General features: G+C 44.8%; 1 protein-coding gene across 3 annotated transcripts in view; it reads left to right on the top strand.

Moving 5' to 3' along the window:
- Sema6a (semaphorin 6A) overlaps positions 1-12168 on the top strand; it is a 121767-nt gene extending 109599 nt beyond the window's left edge. For 2 of the 3 annotated variants that reach the window (XM_031365651.1, XM_031365649.1), the window contains one exon: positions 8801-12168. In XM_031365651.1, the coding sequence (XP_031221511.1) occupies positions 8801-10002 (1202 nt within the window). In that variant the 3' untranslated portion in view covers positions 10003-12168. The remainder of the gene's footprint in view (positions 1-8800) is intronic. The other variant, XM_031365650.1, reaches the window with a different exon arrangement.
- Positions 12169-19422: the final 7254 nt, after the last annotated feature.

The following is a 19422-nucleotide window of genomic DNA, read 5'->3' as shown; positions in this document are numbered from 1 at the left end:
ATATTCTAAAAAAAAAAAAAAAATTGCTAATGACATTTAAGGCAAGGTTCAAAAATGTTAACAAATACAAGAATCACCCGTGTCCGAGCTCCGCTAAGCTCTGATGCAGAGCAGGAGCGTCTGGACTGAAGAGTGTGTCTTGAACACTTCCAAGGTGATGCTGATGCTGGGTAGCGCTGAATCATGACAGTTCAAGTTGCTCATGGAGCATCTCTTAGAAGCTCATTTTCCAAGACTTTGGGGCTGTATATTTTGATCTCTTACTCCAATCTTAACTAACATTTAATATCTTGGGACCTGTTCAAGGCAGGCAACTCTTCTGAAATTTTATAAATACTGCCGTTGCATGTATCCCGAACAGGCCAGGTACTCACCATATTAGCCCATTCCATCCTTCCAATAACCCTCATTTTATACTCCGTGTTGCTCAGGCTGATTGAGAAACATGCCCGTACGTAGACCACAGAGTTATTTATAGAACCAAATCTTAAATCCAGGTCTATATAGCCTCAAAGTTTATGTTCATAACTAACACACCTCCCAGTGCCGTCTTCAAAGTGAAATATTATTAAGGCAGAAATTCAGAGAATTGTCTGAATTTCCCAGTTTTATAAGGATAGCCAGTTCCCATTTTACAGTTCGATACCTCATTATAAAGCAAAGGCAGAAGACAGGATGAGGAAACTGGTCTGATTTTAGGGATGTTTAGATGTTAAAAATCTCGGTCTTATCTAAAAAAGAAAACATTAGGGCAGGAAAATAAGCCTTGGAAGTTTCACAAATGGAGCTGAAGATATGGCTCAGCAGTTAAGAGTAACTTCAGTTCTTCAGAGGACCAAAGGTCAGTTCCCAACACTCATATCAGTCAGCTTAAAACTATATGTAAGGGGGGAGGCTGATATCTTTACCCTCCACCGACACCAGGATGAGTGTGTACAGACCCCTCCCCCAACATTCACACACAATTAAAAATAATACAATAAATTTTGTGCAAAACCACAAAAATAATCACTAAAGTGATGTGGACAGTAACAGTTCTAAAGCACAGGCCCACAGACCAATAGTCCAAAGCATGGCTTTAAAAATGATCGTACTGTGACTCCTGATCCAACAGAGACACTAATAATCTACCTTCTGAATGCACAGTCTCCCTGGCAAGGTCAGGTCTAAACCAGTGGAGCCGCAGAGGATGAGCTCAGGGGGAAATGAAGGCAGTGTTCTAAAAGTTGCACAAGTTTCAAGCTTGCCCTCCTTTCTCTTCACGTAAAGGCATCCCAATCAAAATTCTATCCATTTCAGAGGTGACAGATCGGGCTGGGCAGTGGTGGCCCACGCCTTTAATCCCAGCACTTAAGAGGCAGAGGCAGGCAGATTTTCAAGTTCAAGGCCAGCCTGGTCTACAGAGTGACTTCCAGGACAGCCAGGGCTACACAGAGAAACCCTGTCTCTGGAAAAAGAAAAGAAAAACATAAAAATCAGAGGTGACAGATCTGGCAGTTGGGCTCATCCACAGTCATCCACAGCAAGCTTCATTTCAGTGAGTCCTAAACTGGGGTTATTAGCTAGCTAGGGTAGGAAGCTGTCTATCCTCAGGCATGGCGAGTCCCTACCTGTAGACATCTTGAAGACTGTGACTACTCCCAATGCTTAATCTATATAATGCCAGGGGTGGGGAAAAGAAAAGAAAAAGGAAAGTTTGAGTTATAAATTCGAGCCCACTTCCAGGGCTGCTGGCATTTTCAGTCTATTCCAAACCATCTGGATAATGTTAGTCCCTAAGACAAGAGGAGCGCTGTTTCCTGCCAAAGTAACCACAGAGAGCTACCACTTCATTCTCAGCATGGCCATCGCCCTGGGCTGGGGTGTGGCCCCGAGGAGAGATTGCCGGCCGTCGAGGCTTCCCAGCTGCTTGCTTGCTTCTCTTCCTAGGGATTACAGTGAGCTCTGTGTGGTTAGCCCTGGGTGCTCGCTGGCTCTGCTTGCTTCATTCATTCTGATTGCCTTGGAGGACTCCGAGCCTGGCGGTTTGTTGCAATAAGATTTTCAAACAAGAAAAATTGGGTTGTTAGATTCTATTCACTCAAGTTGTTATGAGGATTTCAAGGAAATTGCAGGCTTGTCTTACTATACAGCAGAATCGGGAGTCTATTTTTAGGGGATCTGACTCCAGGGCTTTTCTTGGGGTTTTGCCATCGTTCTCAGTTCTCAGACCCAACACAAACCCCTTCTGGCTCAACGATGGAGGAAATGTCCGTCCTCCTCTCTGCCTTTGCATATTTCTCTAAAGGACACAGAGGCGCTTTGTTGTCTTCGTGGTCACCGGGTCCGCTCTACACAGATGCCTATTAATCAGTTCACTATGGAGACAGACACATCCATCATACCACCGCAGCCCTGAAACAGGCAGCCCACTGATCGAGGGTGAGAGGCTAAAGTACACACTTAACCATTTCGAGTTTCCTGGCTGCCTGCTTCTTAGACCAGGAGAGAGGTCACTGGAGGGGGTTGGGGTCGGCTCAGGTTTTTTTTTAGCTTACTAAGCAGAACTGATTTTTATCTAAGTTTGTCGGGTTTGATAGGTCATTTAGCATCTCCCGGGTCTCTGCGTAAATAGTGGGTAATAGGTACGATTGGAGATTGAGAATTCTAATTATCAAAAAGAGTGATGGGGATAATAGCTGTGCTTTTGATGCAAGGTGACTTGGCTCCGGTTTCTTTGTAAGCTAGTGGTTTTTCGGTAATGAATTTAATATAGAACAAAGCAATCTCGGTGTCATCTTCCCCTGACAAGAGGGAAAAACTTTGGTTTTAAATCTGCCAGGTCTTCTACACACCATTTTTGGCCACTCAAGGCTGTCCAAATCTTTCTCCCACATGCTTGTGGCTTCGATTTTTTCTTAGTTTCCCTCCAGCTGCATTCATTCACCCAAGCATTAATCTACAGCTGGTTTAAGAGAAATCTGCTGACCATCTTTCTTCCTGAGACAAAGTGGTGAGTTCATGTCTCTTAGACTAGCCTCACCAAGGAAGGCAAGCATCAAAGTACACATCTTGTCAGTGATGCTAATAGGCGAAAGGATCAGAGTCCTGGGATGCACATAGAAAGTAGACCTGGCCCAGAATGAGCAGTTCTTCTCTTTAAAGCTTAGATGCTAAGAATGGAGCCAGAGTTGTGAGAAGGTAGAAGGTAGCCCCAGACAGAGGCGGCAAAGGTATGTGATACTCCAGTATCAAAGGACAGTGCAGCAGGATGGGTCACACTAAAGTGTGAGGAACCAGAAAGGAGTTAGATGCTTCATTATTGCTGTGGATGCAGCTGTCACTGGACTCCATCTCTACAGCCCTACGCATCTTTAAAGCTCAGCTCTAACTCATCTTCTTGTTAACATTTTTGTTTGGCCTTGGAATAATAGGAAGGGTGCGTCCTATTCTATTTCTATTCTTTGGGTGGAGGTAAGAGCAAGGCCTGCCTTACAAGCCCATCCTGGCTTGGGCTTCCCTCACCACTACCCCAGTCTCCCAGCTCCGTGCTTTAGTGTGCTCAGGAAACGTCTGTCTGGCAAGGGCAGCCTCAAAGATGATAACATCAGGAGGATGCAAAGAAAGACGGCAAGAGAATCGCAGTCTAACCCAGAGGTAGGAGGTAGCATCCTGACTCAAGTACGCTGCCCTACAGGCTAGACCTGGCTCCCATGCACGGGCGAGGCAGGCCGCAGAGGAGGCATCTACCTGCTTACCAAAGCCACGTTTCTAAAGAGGGGATTGGGTTTCTGACATTTTAGAATTCATTTGCAAGGTCATCGTGGGAAAACTCAGAAACTGTATCAGGGCTCCTTTTGATTTTACAATCTATAATTGCTCTTATTTTGAATCGTGTGTTAAAGAGCCTGGGGGCAGTATCATTCATAATCTTTTCATTGCTCTGGCCTCTAAAGAGCTTCAAATTCCCTCACCGAGGCCTCCAGGCAACCTGAAAAATCTCACTTTAAAAAAAAAAAAAAAAAAAAACAGAAAAAAAGTACAGAGAATCTACCCTTCTTAGTTCTGCCAATTTAAGGCATGATTTCAGAGAAATCTCTGTGCCATTGTGCTGCTTGCCTGCTGCAAGAGGAAAGTGGAAATGAAGATCCATTTAGCACCTTATGACTGGTGAGAAATAGCTGGTGGTTAATGAATCAATCCCAATGCATTTTTCTGATACTGTTTTTGTTCCAAATGCCCCAATTTCAACTGGTGAGAACAGAAGCCCTGGGGATTGATAGGAAGCATGTCAACAGCCCAGGGTGGAAAAGGCTATTCTTTCCCCTCGGCATGTGGGTACCTGACAGGTGAGACTGTTACATCCCCAGGCTTCCACACAGCATCTGAACCAATGGATGTTCATTCTGGCCCCGGCCTATGGCCCTTTGCTCTTTGCGAGAGATGCATTTATTTCAAATTAAGCAATCTCACTGGTGCATCAGTGATCATGAATAGCCCTTTCACCCTCATGGGCTCCTTTGCAATTATCACAAAGCCATTGTCTTTTCATTTATAAGAAAGTTTCTCCTCTTATTGTTTTGAGCAAATACCTGGGTACCTTTATAGATTTGTATTTGTCTGATAGTAAAATTCTATCAAGATCATAATTGATCATGTCTTTCTGAGACTTTGAAACCGAGGCTATATAGTCAATCCAAAGATGACTCGCAGGTTTTAGAAATGTGTTTTAAAGTGTCCCTACAATGTACTGAAAACCCACATGTTCAATAGGCACTTATTAAGAGACCCGGGGAAGGCCAGGGTGACAAGTTCAAGTAGTGTGGCAACTGCTTCAAGGAGCCGAATATGGAATTATTGGTCCCCTGGGCATCTAACTGTTTTTGCTCGGATGTGCTCGGTGTATTTCAAGCTTTGTTTTAATTATTTCAAAGTTCAGGGCCCACAAGCTGTCCTGAAATGAAAACATCCTCGCATGTGACCTTGAGTGTCCTCTCACCTCTCTCACCACCTTTGAAACTATAAGCAGCAGTAAGGATTTGTCTGCCTGCCTCCCTGGGAAGATGGCAGACTCAACCAGAGATGCTGTGACTTAACCATCCTGACAGCCACTAACCTTCCATTTACCTTTTGTAGAGTCTTCTGACCTTTAGCTCTGTCCCCGAAACTGGCAAACTTTCTGGGTCTTCATTGGATCATCCTTACCCTCCTATCCTCCCGCAGGCAGCAAGACTGTGTTGAGCCCAGGTTATAGATAAAAAGTCTGAGGTCCTGTGCCATTAAAGCCACTCTCCAAAATGTCACCAGGCTGTAGGTGAGGATCCAAGACTCCAGACCCTTTGAGGTCCTATGTAATGCTGCTTGAATCGGCCTCACTAAGGCTCCTTGAGCCTTGTGTTCAAACCTTCATCATGGCTAGATTACAACATTAATTTCATCATTGCCCTGGACACTGCTTTGCTGATGTTCAAGATATGCCTGGACATCTTCAAGCTTGGAAGGCATTTCCAAAATAAAAGCCCCCTTTCCGGGCTTCACTCTGCATTTACTGTCTGCTCTGTTTCTAACACAGAGCTTAAGGTTTCTGAATTTGTCTAAACAGATGAGCAAAGCCCTCTTGCTTTTTTGCACCTAAAATATGAAGAGATACAGAAAGGCTTTTTGTGATCCTTGTTTGTAAAGTACTACTTGCCTAGCAAAATGAGACTGAAGAAAATAGACACACCATTTTCCTGAAAAGTCAGATCCTACTTGACTTAACAACCAGAAAGCTGAATTCAAATGTCATCAGCTAAAACAGTCTTTGCTTTAAAAAAAGTCTTTTGTGAGTGGTTTCTATGAGTCTCAGACAGCTAGAGACCTTTGCACATGAAAGAATAATATTTAGGAGCTAGAATTATGGATAAGGAGCAATTGATAAACGTCATTGTACAGAGCTCCCAATGAAGTAAATGGGTTGTTCCAGCCATATTGTACTGTGTACACTCTGCTCACTGTATAGGACAGGACGTGGTCAACTGACAAGGGGCTGATACAGGATGAACTCAATCACATGTGCAAACTCATTTTAAGGTTTAGGACCAGCTTCTTATAAAAGGGCGGGCTGCAGGAGGAGATCCTGACTTGGTGGTGCTCCATATAGGAGATGGGAGTTGCAGACCAATTGGTGTTGTTCTTTCTTCAGTAGGTCAATGTATGTGAGCATAGGACACATGGCTAGTTAGGATCCTCTGGTGAAAAGATGGCTTTTCTGATTTGTAAGACTTCAGAACAAAGAGCATTACTTTCTGGGACTGACCTTCTATTTTCTGCCCATCAATATATACCCAAAGGGCAGAGAGGAGACTGTCTTGAGCTCCTCTTACTCATCAAAAAGCTTGCTGTATGAAAGAAAACACACTGCACCTGGTTATTGTATTAGCTAGAGCAAGCTAAGGAGGTTAAATGGGGAGTCCTTATGGTATCTAGTCTCAATGCTCGGCTTTAGTCTACCCTTTCCTTGTACCTTCTAAACACAGAAAACTGTTTAAGCTCCAGAATGCTGAAGTTCCCTGTAGGCAGCTTTTTCTAATAAGTCAACTTTTCTTGATAAGACAGTTCCCACAAAACGTGAGTGCCTAAAGTGATACCGTGAAATGCTCGTTGTGGTGAGAACTTCTACCCACCGCCCTCGATGGATGAGAGTCTTGCCATGGTTAGAACCGTGGAACTCGCCAAATCAATGAGAAAAATGAAACCATTTTATTCACAGGTGTACACATTGGTTTGTGCAATTATGTGTAGAAAGGTTGAGAACGTGTACAATTGCAATAGACTTCCATACACAATCAGAACCAAAGGAAAATCAGTTGCTATTTTAACACAACAAAAAAGGAAATGTAAATTTTGGGAAGAAATCTTCATTAGCACATTTTCTTTCAGGCAGAGGTATTAAAACATATTTGAATGCAAGACACCCCACTGTCTAGGGAGCAGCACACATATAATGTGTGAGTTAGAACCACATTTCCCGGCTGGGTTTGGGGAGGGGTTGTTTTGTTTTGTTCTTTCTTCTTCACTTTGGTTTTTAGCCCTTAAAAAGCTCATGAAGATAAGTCTGGAAATCTTTGAGAAGTGTCACATTGAGAAATTACTCAATAGCTTACCCTCTCCACTGTGTTTCCTGGGGTTCCTCTGGTTGTCTGCCTCTCCCTCCATCACCAAGGGTATTTGTTTAATCATAAAATCTTGCATTTAAAAGGTGTTTGCTACATCTCTCTACTCCCACTGGAAGTCACAATTCTTTGTCACAGGAAGGTCTCCCACCTACACCTCTCCAGCAAGCGCATGTGATGATGTCGTCACAATATAAACGGGTCCTTGAGAGAGAAGAGTGTGATCTTCCAGCTAGGTCCTCTGGGTTTCGACACGTTCACTTTAATAATCAAAATATTTTAGTCAGAAACACCCCACTCCCACCTCCACCCCCACCCCCGTCAAAGCTATGTTTCTTCTAGGTCTAGGCTGTGACATTTAAAATGTAACAGTAACAATCAGCAAACGTTTAAGGTCGAATGGCAGAAGTTTAGGAGTAGATGGAGAGTTTTTTTTTTTTTTTTTTTAATTTCATCTCATTCTAATTCAGTGCCCCTCACAGTTGCCAGTAAAGCACATTAAACATATTCCAGAAAGAGTTGATTTAGCAGGTGAAAAATGTGTCTCCAGGGACCAGACGAGGTACATTTTCTGTCTTGCCGTCTTTCCATAACAGGAACAATGTTTACACTCCCTCATGCGGTGCCTCTAATGTATTCATGTTCCCTCACTCTCCAGAGGCAGGGATGGAAGTATTTGAGACTTTGTTTTTTTAGCTACCGGCATCAAGCACTTAGGAACTGAGGGGTGCGATGTCTCTTCACGCTTGGTATTAAAAAATAAAAGCTCTAGTGTTTGCATTTGATTAGAGGAGCTCAGTTTGGTGGCTGATTAAACAGGATAGAAAAGGCGACTTTTTTTTTTTCTCTTCAGATACGAAGCTTCTTGGTTAATGTAGTGGAAGATAATAGACAGCGGTAGCCACATAATTTTTATTAAATGGAAGAGATCAGCTCTGCTGAAGACCCTCATGGTGACAGCAAGCCTAAGAGTAATAATGGGATCTGACATATTACAAGGCCATAACGGGGCCCTGATTTAAATATTCTTTCAGTTCCGCTGCATATTTACCTGATATTGAGTGTGGGTTTTCCTTTTTTCATGCAAAATAAATGTAAACCCTGTGTAACCTGTGAGCTTCAGCTATTTTTCATTGTGGTGACATAAACGCCTCTATCCTCTGGTAGATTCCAAAGTAAACATGCCTTTTCTCCAGACAGAGCCCCCCGCCACTTGTCAGAAGGCAGTCATCAAGAAAAGATTGAGTGGAAAGCTTGAATTGTTGTGTGATTTGTTCGTTTAACACGCATAAAATTGTACTGCTTCCTCCAGACAGTTCTATAGAAGGTGGGAAAGATCAAAAGGGAGAGATAGATAAATAAAAGTTGACCCTGCCAGCCATCCTACTTAGAAAGAAGTTGAAAAATCTGTACCAGAGAGAAGGAAAGTCACAAAAGAAGGCAACAAATAAAGTCCATTTACATACACTTCCCAGGGCTGGCTGGGACGGGGTGGGGGCAGGGAGGATTAATTAATGTTTGGCAAGCTGCGCCCTGAAGATGAGCTATGAAGAGAGGTGCTAGTGACACTTATTACTGTTATTAATTAACAGTGTGATTGCCAAACACCAGAAACCTCCCAGTGTGCATTTCGTTTCTTAACGCCATGTGCGATCTCTATATTACAGGAGTGATTCGGGAAAGTTACCTCAAAAGCAACGACCAGCTCGTTCCTGTCACCCTCCTGGCCATTGCTGTCATTCTGGCTTTTGTCATGGGGGCCGTCTTCTCCGGCATCATTGTGTATTGTGTTTGCGATCACCGGCGCAAAGACGTGGCAGTAGTGCAGCGCAAGGAGAAAGAGCTCACCCACTCGCGTCGGGGATCTATGAGCAGCGTCACCAAGCTCAGTGGCCTCTTTGGGGACACCCAGTCCAAGGACCCAAAGCCCGAGGCAATCCTCACACCACTCATGCATAACGGCAAACTGGCCACGCCTAGCAACACCGCCAAGATGCTCATCAAGGCTGACCAGCATCACCTAGACCTCACTGCCCTGCCCACCCCGGAGTCCACCCCGACGCTGCAGCAGAAGCGGAAACCCAACCGCGGAAGTCGTGAGTGGGAGAGGAACCAGAACCTCATCAATGCCTGCACCAAGGACATGCCTCCCATGGGCTCCCCTGTGATTCCCACGGACCTACCCCTCCGGGCCTCCCCAAGCCACATCCCCAGCGTAGTGGTCCTACCCATCACGCAGCAGGGCTACCAGCACGAGTACGTAGATCAGCCCAAAATGAGCGAGGTAGTGGCTCAGATGGCACTAGAGGACCAAGCTGCCACCCTGGAGTATAAGACCATCAAAGAGCATCTGAGCAGCAAGAGTCCCAACCATGGGGTGAACCTTGTGGAGAACCTGGACAGCCTGCCCCCCAAAGTTCCACAGCGTGAGGCCTCCCTGGGTCCCCCGGGAGCCTCGTTGTCACAGACCGGCCTGAGCAAGAGGCTGGAAATGCAACACTCCTCCTCCTACGGGCTTGAATATAAGAGGAGCTACCCCACGAACTCGCTCACGAGAAGCCACCAGGCCACCACTCTCAAAAGAAACAATACTAACTCCTCCAATTCCTCCCACCTCTCCAGGAACCAGAGCTTTGGCCGGGGAGACAACCCACCTCCCGCCCCGCAGCGGGTGGACTCTATCCAGGTGCACAGCTCCCAGCCCTCTGGCCAGGCCGTGACTGTTTCGAGGCAACCCAGTCTCAATGCCTACAACTCACTGACGAGGTCGGGGCTGAAGCGCACGCCCTCGCTAAAGCCAGATGTACCCCCCAAACCTTCCTTTGCTCCCCTTTCCACATCCATGAAGCCCAATGATGCGTGTACATAATCCCAGGGGTTGGGAGCCAGGAGTTGAAGCATCAGATGAGAGACGAGGCACCCACCCAGCTGAGCAAGGTCTCCACTGCCTTGAGTATCCACCCGACCAAGATGGCCTCGGAGGAGCTGAGGACGCTGGGTCCTCCTCCCTGGGACACGGGGATGCTCTCAAAAATTGGGCCGTGTGGTCTGGTGAAGGTTTTAGCAATCCACCTCCGTTCTCTTCCTTCACACACCTCCACGTCATACAGCAGGTCGGACTCACGAAAGACTTCAGTATCATCACAAACATGAGCCAAAAGCACATCCCCACCCCATCCTCACATGAACACAGGCACAGGCCACACTCACATACGTGCACCACACATACACACACACACACACACCACAATGGTAAACAACAACCACAACATTTTGTCTGACTACACAGGACGTTACCAAACTTGGCTAAGCATTCAAAACTTTAAACCACAAATACATTTTTTTTTTAAAAAAAAAAATCATGAAAATTTAAAAAAAAATAATAAAAGATTCATTGATAATTCTAACTCAGACTTTAACAATGGCAGAAGTTTACTATGCGCAGATACTGTGAAATGCCCATCAGTGTTACAGCTTTGTTATAGCAGGTAAATGCCATGTTGGGCAACGATGTCATAGATTTCTGCTCCTCTTCGCTTTTAATGAATAACGTGACCGTTAACGCGAGTAACTCTTATTTATTGTTCACCCCCTTCTCTTTCCTCAAGGAAAAGACTCTTCCAAATACCACCGTATGAGCAGCTCTGCAGAAGCCCGTGGGAAGTTAAACTATTTAACGTGAAATCCATTAACTGGAATAATTGAGTTTCTTTATTTTTACAATAAATTCACTGAGTAAATAAGTTGGAGCTGGAATTCTGAGATTTGTGTTTGGATTATCGGGTCAGTAGCGAAAGGAAAGTGCTAGGAAGGAATATTTATTTAAATCTAGTTAATTTGTCAGTTGGGTTTCTGGCCAAGAAGAAAAAAAAAAAGTTTAAAAATCCTCCCAGAGTCTAACTTCCAACCAGGACAGAAATGTTTAGAATGGTGCCCACACCCCATTGCCGTAAACATGGCTTTGTCTGAGGATCTCACCGTCAGGAAAGCACTAGCTGGTGAAACCTACCCCCCACATACCCTGCATCTCATTTCACCTTGCATGTGAGTGAGACAGCAAACAAAAATCCACAAACTGTGTGAACCAATTAATACGCTGGCTGCTACCTTGCATAAATTAATGATTCGCTCACACGGGTGTTTCGTGAGGTTACATCTGTGAATAGCCTGTTTTCCACATGTAAATTTGTGCCTTACACCCTGAGTTGTATACACTTGTAAACGGTCGTTATGATCAACTTTCTTTTCCTACTTGAAATAAAGGCAGATATTTATTTAAACCCTGCCCTCCATTCAGCCCTCTGGAAGACTGAAGACAAGCAAATGGAACAAACACGTAGTGATGGTTGTCCTCCTGAAGGCTGGGTGATACCCTTTCTAGTTCACACTCCTTCTGTTGTGCCAACTCCAACCACCCTTTGGCTGTGCTACAGAGCATGGACCCCTCCCCCCCAGTGTTGTGGGTGGAAAAATCCCCCTTCCCAGAGCCTGCTGCTCCCTTCTATTCCCATATCATTTCAATTTGGTGACATCTTCCTGAGTCAGCAGAGAAGGGACTATGGTCCCAGTTCTCGTCTCTGCTGTGTCCACTGACTGGAGAATCTTGCTGCGGTGGTTGGTTGGGGAGGCAGCTGGGAGGCATCTCCCAGCTGTGCCTTCAGCACACCCAGGCGATGCACAGAGAATCAACCAGGAAATAGACCAGGCAGGCTGGTCCCTGCTGTGATGAGTGGGTAACCCCAAGGGACAAGCAAACCACAACGGATGCTGTAAAATCCATTTCTGGGGCAAAAGTTATTTTTTGTTTGTTTGTTTCTGGGTTTTTTTTGTTTTGTTTTTGTTTTAATTCTTTTATCTGTTGGTTGTAGATGGTTGGGAGGGGTCGTGTGTGGCTTTTTTGTTTTGTTTTCTCCCTTGGTTTTCATTTGCTAAAGCACACAGAAGGGGCCTTTGTTTACGCTATCATGAACAAAAGAATTGTCCGCACACTGTAACCCGTGAGCATTGTTTTCATATAAACAGTTTATTTGGTGGTCTCTTTGTCTCTTTTTCCAGTTCGATCTGGGTTTGGTTTTTGTCTTAAAAATAAAATAATAATTAAAAAAAAAAACTTTCAAGAAACAAAAAAGAAAGGTTGACAAGGACAAATTCGAATTGGTTATTCAAAATTCCTATGTTGTACCAGCCATCGGAGCAGCCCCGCAGAGCCCACAGTGTACAGCCAGCCAGGGACAGGTGCATAGTCCTTTGTTCCAAGACTTGCCTCAGACCAGCTAGACTGTTGTTTGGGATCCATAAGATGTCACTCGGTTTTGTTTTGCTTTTTAGACGAGTCATTGTTCATGGTCTGTCACCACTGTACCCTGGATCCACGAAGGCTTCTCTAGAAGTGGGTACTATCTTCTCTCTTTCCTTTTCTTCACAAATAAGAACATTAAAAAGGAGGTGCGTGTCAGCCACCCGGATACCCTCTCTTCCCGTTTGACTCCCAAGACTATTGCCCCAACCTCCTCGTGCTCATGTTGATGGGCACCATTGCCTTGGCTGCGTTAAGGCAGATGCGTTAAGAAACCCATGTTCCTGCATCCCACACCCCATCACTTTCGGTGTTAACCCCCCACAGTACCACATGTATTGAGCTGGTCTTCTGCACTTCCCTGTCCCTCTCCCTTTCTGCCCTCACCTTGCATTGGTGGGTAGGGGGAGATTGTCAGCAAACCTGAGCGTGCCTTTGCTTAACACCCTGGCTAGACACTGTCAATGCAACAAACGCAGACTTACATTGGTTGTAAAGTTGTAAAAATATTGTGATGTCACCAATTTTCCTTCCGTCTCCACACAGCCTAACATCTGATTCACAGTTTAATGTATGTAGTAGAGAGAGAGAGAAAGAAAGAGAGAGAGAGAGGGAGAGGGAGAGGGAGAGAGAGAATGAAAAAGAAAGGGAGAAGAGAGAAAAATCAAGGAAAGGGCTCTATTACGAGTAATAAAACCAGACTGTTCTATGTAATCTCTTGTGTCCTGAATGTTTTTGTTTATGTCTTTAGTTTTTCATTCTTTAGCCACTCTCTTGCCTCTTCCCTCTCAGGATAGGATTCTCTTCCTTCTGTCTCCCTCTGGTTTCCTCATTATAAATAACCCTATAGTTAGACGTATTTGTTTGTAGCCTCCTCGCCCTGCTCCCTCCACTCAACTTATTGATGTGTTTTCTCTGCCTGCACCCAGCCTGGAGCAGGATTTTAGTAGAAGCCTCTGTAATTAAAAGGCAAAGCACGCGTTGACTCCCTCTATTCATTTCATGTGCTTTCCTTTTATGGGCTTGTTCATCATCAAACATTTATGGTAGGCTTGATAGTTTAAGAGATCAAGGCTAGGATTTTAGTATGGAGGGTCCACTAAAAATAGATCCTTCACAGATGTGACTTCAGCCTTCTTACATATTGATAAGGTGGAGGGTTCTGGAAATGCTCCCTGTTAGCATTTCTTTCCTGTAACTGGAAAGATGGCTGAGTTATATTGGGATGAAGAGCTTTTTTTTTTTTTTTCCTTCCCTACTTCAGGACAGCATTATGAAATGCCTGTGTCAGGTTTTCCCCTCTGGAGGCTTTTTAAAAACAATTATTTAAACAAGTCTTTGGCTAAGGTATTTTACTTGTAACCTTTAGTAGTGAAAACATGTTGTAAGCCATTGAGTGTGAGAGGCTGCAGGGGTGGGATCCAGTTCACATCCAGAGCGATGCCTTAGTGTGGCCCGGTCATCTTTCCACAAATCACTTCTAATTGTGTTCTTTCATACACATTTGTATTGGTATACAGATGTTATATCTGTGAATGAGTATCATAATGGCATTTTCTTCTAAGCATATCATGTAATTGGCCATATTCCCTAGCTGTGTTTCTTGAAGTACATTCATCATGAGGACACATCAGGCACAGATTTGATGGGTCTGTCTCCTCATTTGCATAGAGAAACTAGCATAGGCCCTTTAATCACTGTAAAGGGAAGGGTCAAGTGCTGAGCAAAGTTTCCCAGAACCTAGGTCACATGACCACCTTTGAACTGGTTCTTAAAGGAAATGTTCTTTGGCCAGCTAGCTCAGAAAGGGGACTGGCTTATGGAGAGGCATCTCGGGTTCTGTTTGGGAAAGGTAGAGTTTGGTTCCATTTGAGCAGCACTTATAGGAACCTGGACTGGAGAGCCTGACTCCTATACGCAAGGATTTTTATCTGCTGTGCACCAGAACCCTTCCCTGCTTGGAGAATATAGAGGAACACATGTATCTATGCTTTTTAAAAAGCAACCAGACAGCAATGTGGAAACTAGCTGGTCCCAGGGCAGGGATGCATGCAGTGGGAAATGTGCCGAGTGATGTGCCCCACTGATAGGAGCAACTTAAGGCAAAAGCCTTCATGTGGCTCCACATCTAGAAAACAGAAAGCCACTCTCACTCTGAAGTTGTCATTCCAAAGCCAGACAAAAACTTCCTTCTTAAAAGTCTGTCCTGCCCAGTTGTCCCCAAGTGTCCTCTGATAGAACTAAAAGGATGGCCCACAGCTGGTTCATTTAAAAAAAAATAATAATGGGGGAAGATAAGACCCAGGGAAGGATTTACAAGGGATCTCTATGCTGATACAGAAGAGCTGAGCAGAGGGCAAGCCCATTGTCTCCTCCCCTCCCCCGCGCCCCCCCACTTACTCAGATGCTTGGAGCAAGATTTGATAGAAAGACCTGATACCCTCCCTCAGGGGCATCGCCACCTCAGTCCTTCTTCATAAGCTAAGCGTACTGGAAACCTTTATCACTGCCAAGGCAAGGGATGGGCAGCAACTCTAGATTTAAAGTAAATCATCTTACTAAACCAACCTTATATTTATCTGGTGCCGGCTGCCGCTGTCAGCTGGTACCGGTCTTTCAAGGAGGCAACTGAGGCAGAACAGGTGTATCAAGGATTTTAGCTGGAGCCCCAGGGATGGCCCCACTTCGGTGGAGGGAAAAATAAACATCTCAGACAACCTGCTTTTTAATTGCCGTGTTTGCTTGCTTGGGTGCTTGTTAAGGAGGCTGAGGGTTTCTGCGGGGTGTCGTCAAATGCCTAAGGAGTGACTGTCTTCCCTCGTCCAGAGAGGACGTGTTGGAGCTGACATCTTTCCTTAGGTTCCCTCTCAGGTAAACTCAGCTTTGCCATTTGGCAGAAGCCAATCACGATGGCCCAAACCTCCACGCATGGGTTTTGCTATCTGTACAAAGGTTCTTTCAAAACAACGTTATTCAGCAAGTGAAGTGTCAGAACGGCAGCTCTGATTTCACACGCTGCTCCGTTTGGCTGGAGGGAAGGGAACAGGAGGAATTTAAAAGAAGCCCATATAAATGAAGTAATGTGATTAAGAACATAATCCTTTCCCTGGCGCAGCCCTGTGACAGCTGGGCATTTGGACCAGTAACCCTCAGAAACCCCATTGCATGCTTGTCTTAAAACCAGGTGGTGACATGTCTCTCCTACAGACGCAGGATGGAAGGGCTCACATTTATTGATCGGGACTACCAGACAGATGGGGATCTTCAATATTCCATTTAGAGTATTGTATATCCCCTGAGATGGGGGAGGTTGACCTCAATGGAGGGTTAGGGCTGAATTGATGTGCATTAAATGTGGCTGGGCAGAAAAATGTGCAGATGTCCTGGCAGTAATGGAAATGGAATTTGAGCAAATCAAGGGAGGCAGCTGATTTGCACAGGGTTTCCCAACCCCCTCAGAAAACATGCATGTACTTATACACACACATAAATTCTATGCTGTGGCTTTTTTGGCTTTTTTTCTCGAACTAAAACTTCCACAGAAGGTCACAACCACAGAACCGGTGTCATCTGAAGGTAGTCCCGTCAAGAGCACTTTCTCCTCTTTGCTTGGTAAGTCTGAGTTCAACCTAAGCACTTTTCAGGGGAGTCGTGATGAACTCCAAATTCAGAAATGTGAACAGAGGAAGTTGCCCAGGAGCTTTATGTAGGTCCCTTACAGTCAGTGACACTGGCTAAGGTGGCTAACCGCTTCTTCATTCTCCCTAATCACCTTCAGAAAGAAGACTCTCTGGAGATTCATTAGCATCATCCCCAAGGCAAGTCCTCCATCCTGCTAGCCCGCTGTAATAATGGTCCAAATAAGAGAAGCTAATGAAAGGGGAAAATAGGTATCCACAAAATCAGAAGCTGTTTTCATTGGTGATTTCTAACAACAATAAAAACAGATGGTGACCTTGAGCACAATCCTAGATACCGGGACACCAACTGCAAAGACTTTTGGGCGAGGGCTCCTGGGTTCCATCGGATAGGGACAATGATGATAACCCAGCCAGGAGCACACCACTTCTTGGGTGTCCTGACTTCCTGTGCATGCATAAGGGAGATGAGAAAGTGGCCTGCTCTCAACGAAAATGTTGTGCCCACTCTCTGATGTGGACACTGAATGTTTTGCATAGCTAATGTCCTGTCAGAGGAAAAAATATGAATTTTAACAGTAGAGCTACCTTTTTTTTCTTTAAATAAAAAGGAATGGTCCTGCTACCCAGAGAGGGTCACAGTTTCCAATTACTGAAAAGCATGATATTCGTATTTTAGGATATTTTAGCATATTTAGCATAGTAACTCACAAGTGTCATCTTGTCCATTATAACCCTTGATCTCGGTCTTCGCCTAGTGTGATGGACAGTAGGCACAAGATCATCCCCATTTTACAGAAAGTGGAATTCAGGGGGGGCACCTCTTAAGGACAGCACTTATCTTGGAAATGTAGTCATGTTTCACAAATGCTAGAGTTGACATCATCCCTGCAGCTCTCTCGGGGACACCTTGAGTTACACAATTACCCAGCCTCCCTGAAAGGGAAGAGACTCCTACAGGGTTTCCCAAGAGGGATGATCACAACAATAAAGTCCCCAAAATAAGGGCTCAGTGCACATGTTCTATTTTAAGACCATTGTGCTCTAATATTTTTTCCATAATTAAAGAGCACCGCTCTTCCTTCCTTCGTCTCCAAAGTCCCTTTGGCCAGTCATGTGATTAAGAACCATCAACAAAGCAGAGGCACGCATGGGGACTACCCTCACAAGGGCGGACCCCATCACTTCAGACGCAGCAGCGGCAACCTGAATCCAAGCAAGGAAAAGGAAGAAAGACTCGGGCTTTGGTGGCTGCTTCCTCCCGTGCCTATCACACAAGTCACAAAAGAAACTTTCAGAAGCTTAAAAGGAACAAGGCTGCATGAGGAGGAGACCAAAAGCATCCCACGCCTGGCAGCTTAAAGAAATTTCCAAGCCTTCGTCTTACAAGGTAGTTTGGAAAAGAAAGGTGTGCAAGGAATGTCGACTGTCACCTCTCCGCCGCCCACAGGATGATGTGAAGTTAGGTTGCTTACGCGCCCAGAACAATATCTCATAAGACACAGAAGTCAACATCTGTTCTCCCACCTCACATGTCACTCCTCCACATCCAGGCCCCAAGCTCTGTGCTGTAACAGCCATAGACTGGACCTCCCAGAGGAAATTAACCTAAAGCCACACACTCTATGGGTTAGACTGGACTGTCCTTACTGTTGTCTGCAGCCCATGCAGCCTGACAGTCACAGGACTAGACTTCTCCACAGAAGAAGCTGGGCTCCTCCAGCCCTGGCCAGACTACCTAAGATCCTACTGACAGGAAGATGAAGGTGGACGGTCCTCGGATCCCACTGTTTTCTTTACACTGATTATTCAGTGTCTTGTTTACTACTGTTAGACAATTAAAGGCCTGTTTCTAATCTATGTAAGCTTTTCTCTGTATACAAACGTGCCTTGTGGTAAATAAGGAGCCTTGATTGTGATCAAGTACAACCACAGGAACTGGGCATAAAACATGTATGTAATCCCACCTGCACTACCGTGCTGTTTACTTAATTATGTTCTCATTAAGGGTAACAACTTTGAAAGCAATTTACTGTCCCTGATCTGAAAGGTCAGCGTCGATAGCCAGTTAATGTTGAAAAGGAAGTTATATATTTCAGAGTGTGGATCACCATCGCTGAATGCCTGCCTTCTCCTTTCTTGGAGACAAGATGTGTGTGTGTGTGTGTGTGTGTGTGTGTGTGTGTGTGTGTGTGTGTGTGTAGAGAGAGAGAGAGAGAGAGAGAAAGAGAAAGAGAGAGAGGAAGAGAGAGAGAGGGAGAAAGAGAGAAGGGGAAGGAGGGAGGGAGGGAGGGAGGGAAGGAGAGAGGGAAAGAGAGAGAGAGAGAGAGAGAGAGAGAGAGAGAATCTGTCTGTTGAAGGTTGGTGTAGATGTCAGCTGATTTGAATTCTTACTGATGTTTAATTTTACTTAAGAACCAAAGATTTATTCCCCTTTCTTTCCAGGGTGAAGAGGAAGCCTGTGATCACATTTCTTGCTTCAGGAAAATAGATAATGTGTTAGACGTATATGTATGAATAGAAACAGGTATATAGTCATATTTCCTCTGTGTAATTTAAACAGTGTAAGTCAGTAGTGAAGGGCTGTAATTGCAGCCAAAGTAAGTGAGGTGAAAATTACTAGGTGCCAGAGCATCTGCATCTCATTTTAATTAGGTGACTATAATAGCAAGATCAAAAACTTTTCCTTGTCACTCAATCTGCAGGGCATTCTAATCAAGAAGCCAAAAGGATTATTTTGTCTTCAGGAAAGAGTTAACCCCCAAACAATCCTCTCTCTCCTTACCTGGCCAGAGCAACAGACAGATGTGGGCCCAGAAACATAGCTCAGCATTTGTGAATATGTGGGGTTGGGTGGAGTGAGTGTGTAGGGTGTGTGTGTGTGTGTGTGTGTGTGTGTGTGTGTGTGTGTGTGTATTTGTATGTGTGTGTTTGTGTATGCATGCATGTATATATGATTATGCATTTGTGAGTTTGTGTATGTATCTTTATGTGCATAATGTATGTTTGTGTGTGTGTATGCATGCGTGCATGCGTGCAGGGGAGGGAGTTATGGAGTACTGTGGGAAAGAAATGCTCCAAGCCCCATCTCTCCAAAGCTTAAGAACAATCATTCCTAGTTGAGTAGCTTGGCACTTTCCCTTCACAGCTAAGAGAGCCAAACCTGCTGCCTGTGTGTCACTGTTTGGGACAACTGGTCACCGTGAGGGACAGTAGTTCAAATTTCTGGCCTGTTCTTTTTCCCACCTGAAAAGTAGACTTAGTGACACCTCCCTGTCCACCCCACAGGAGGGTGTAAAAGTCAAACCAGCTGAAGGTTTAAAAGTCAGAACCCCACTTCATCTCTCTTTCTAGT

Source organism: Mastomys coucha, unplaced genomic scaffold (genome assembly GCF_008632895.1).
Source record: "Mastomys coucha isolate ucsf_1 unplaced genomic scaffold, UCSF_Mcou_1 pScaffold13, whole genome shotgun sequence".
In the NCBI taxonomy this organism is placed as follows: domain Eukaryota; kingdom Metazoa; phylum Chordata; class Mammalia; order Rodentia; family Muridae; genus Mastomys; species Mastomys coucha.
This window is presented reverse-complemented; position numbering and strand designations above follow the sequence as displayed.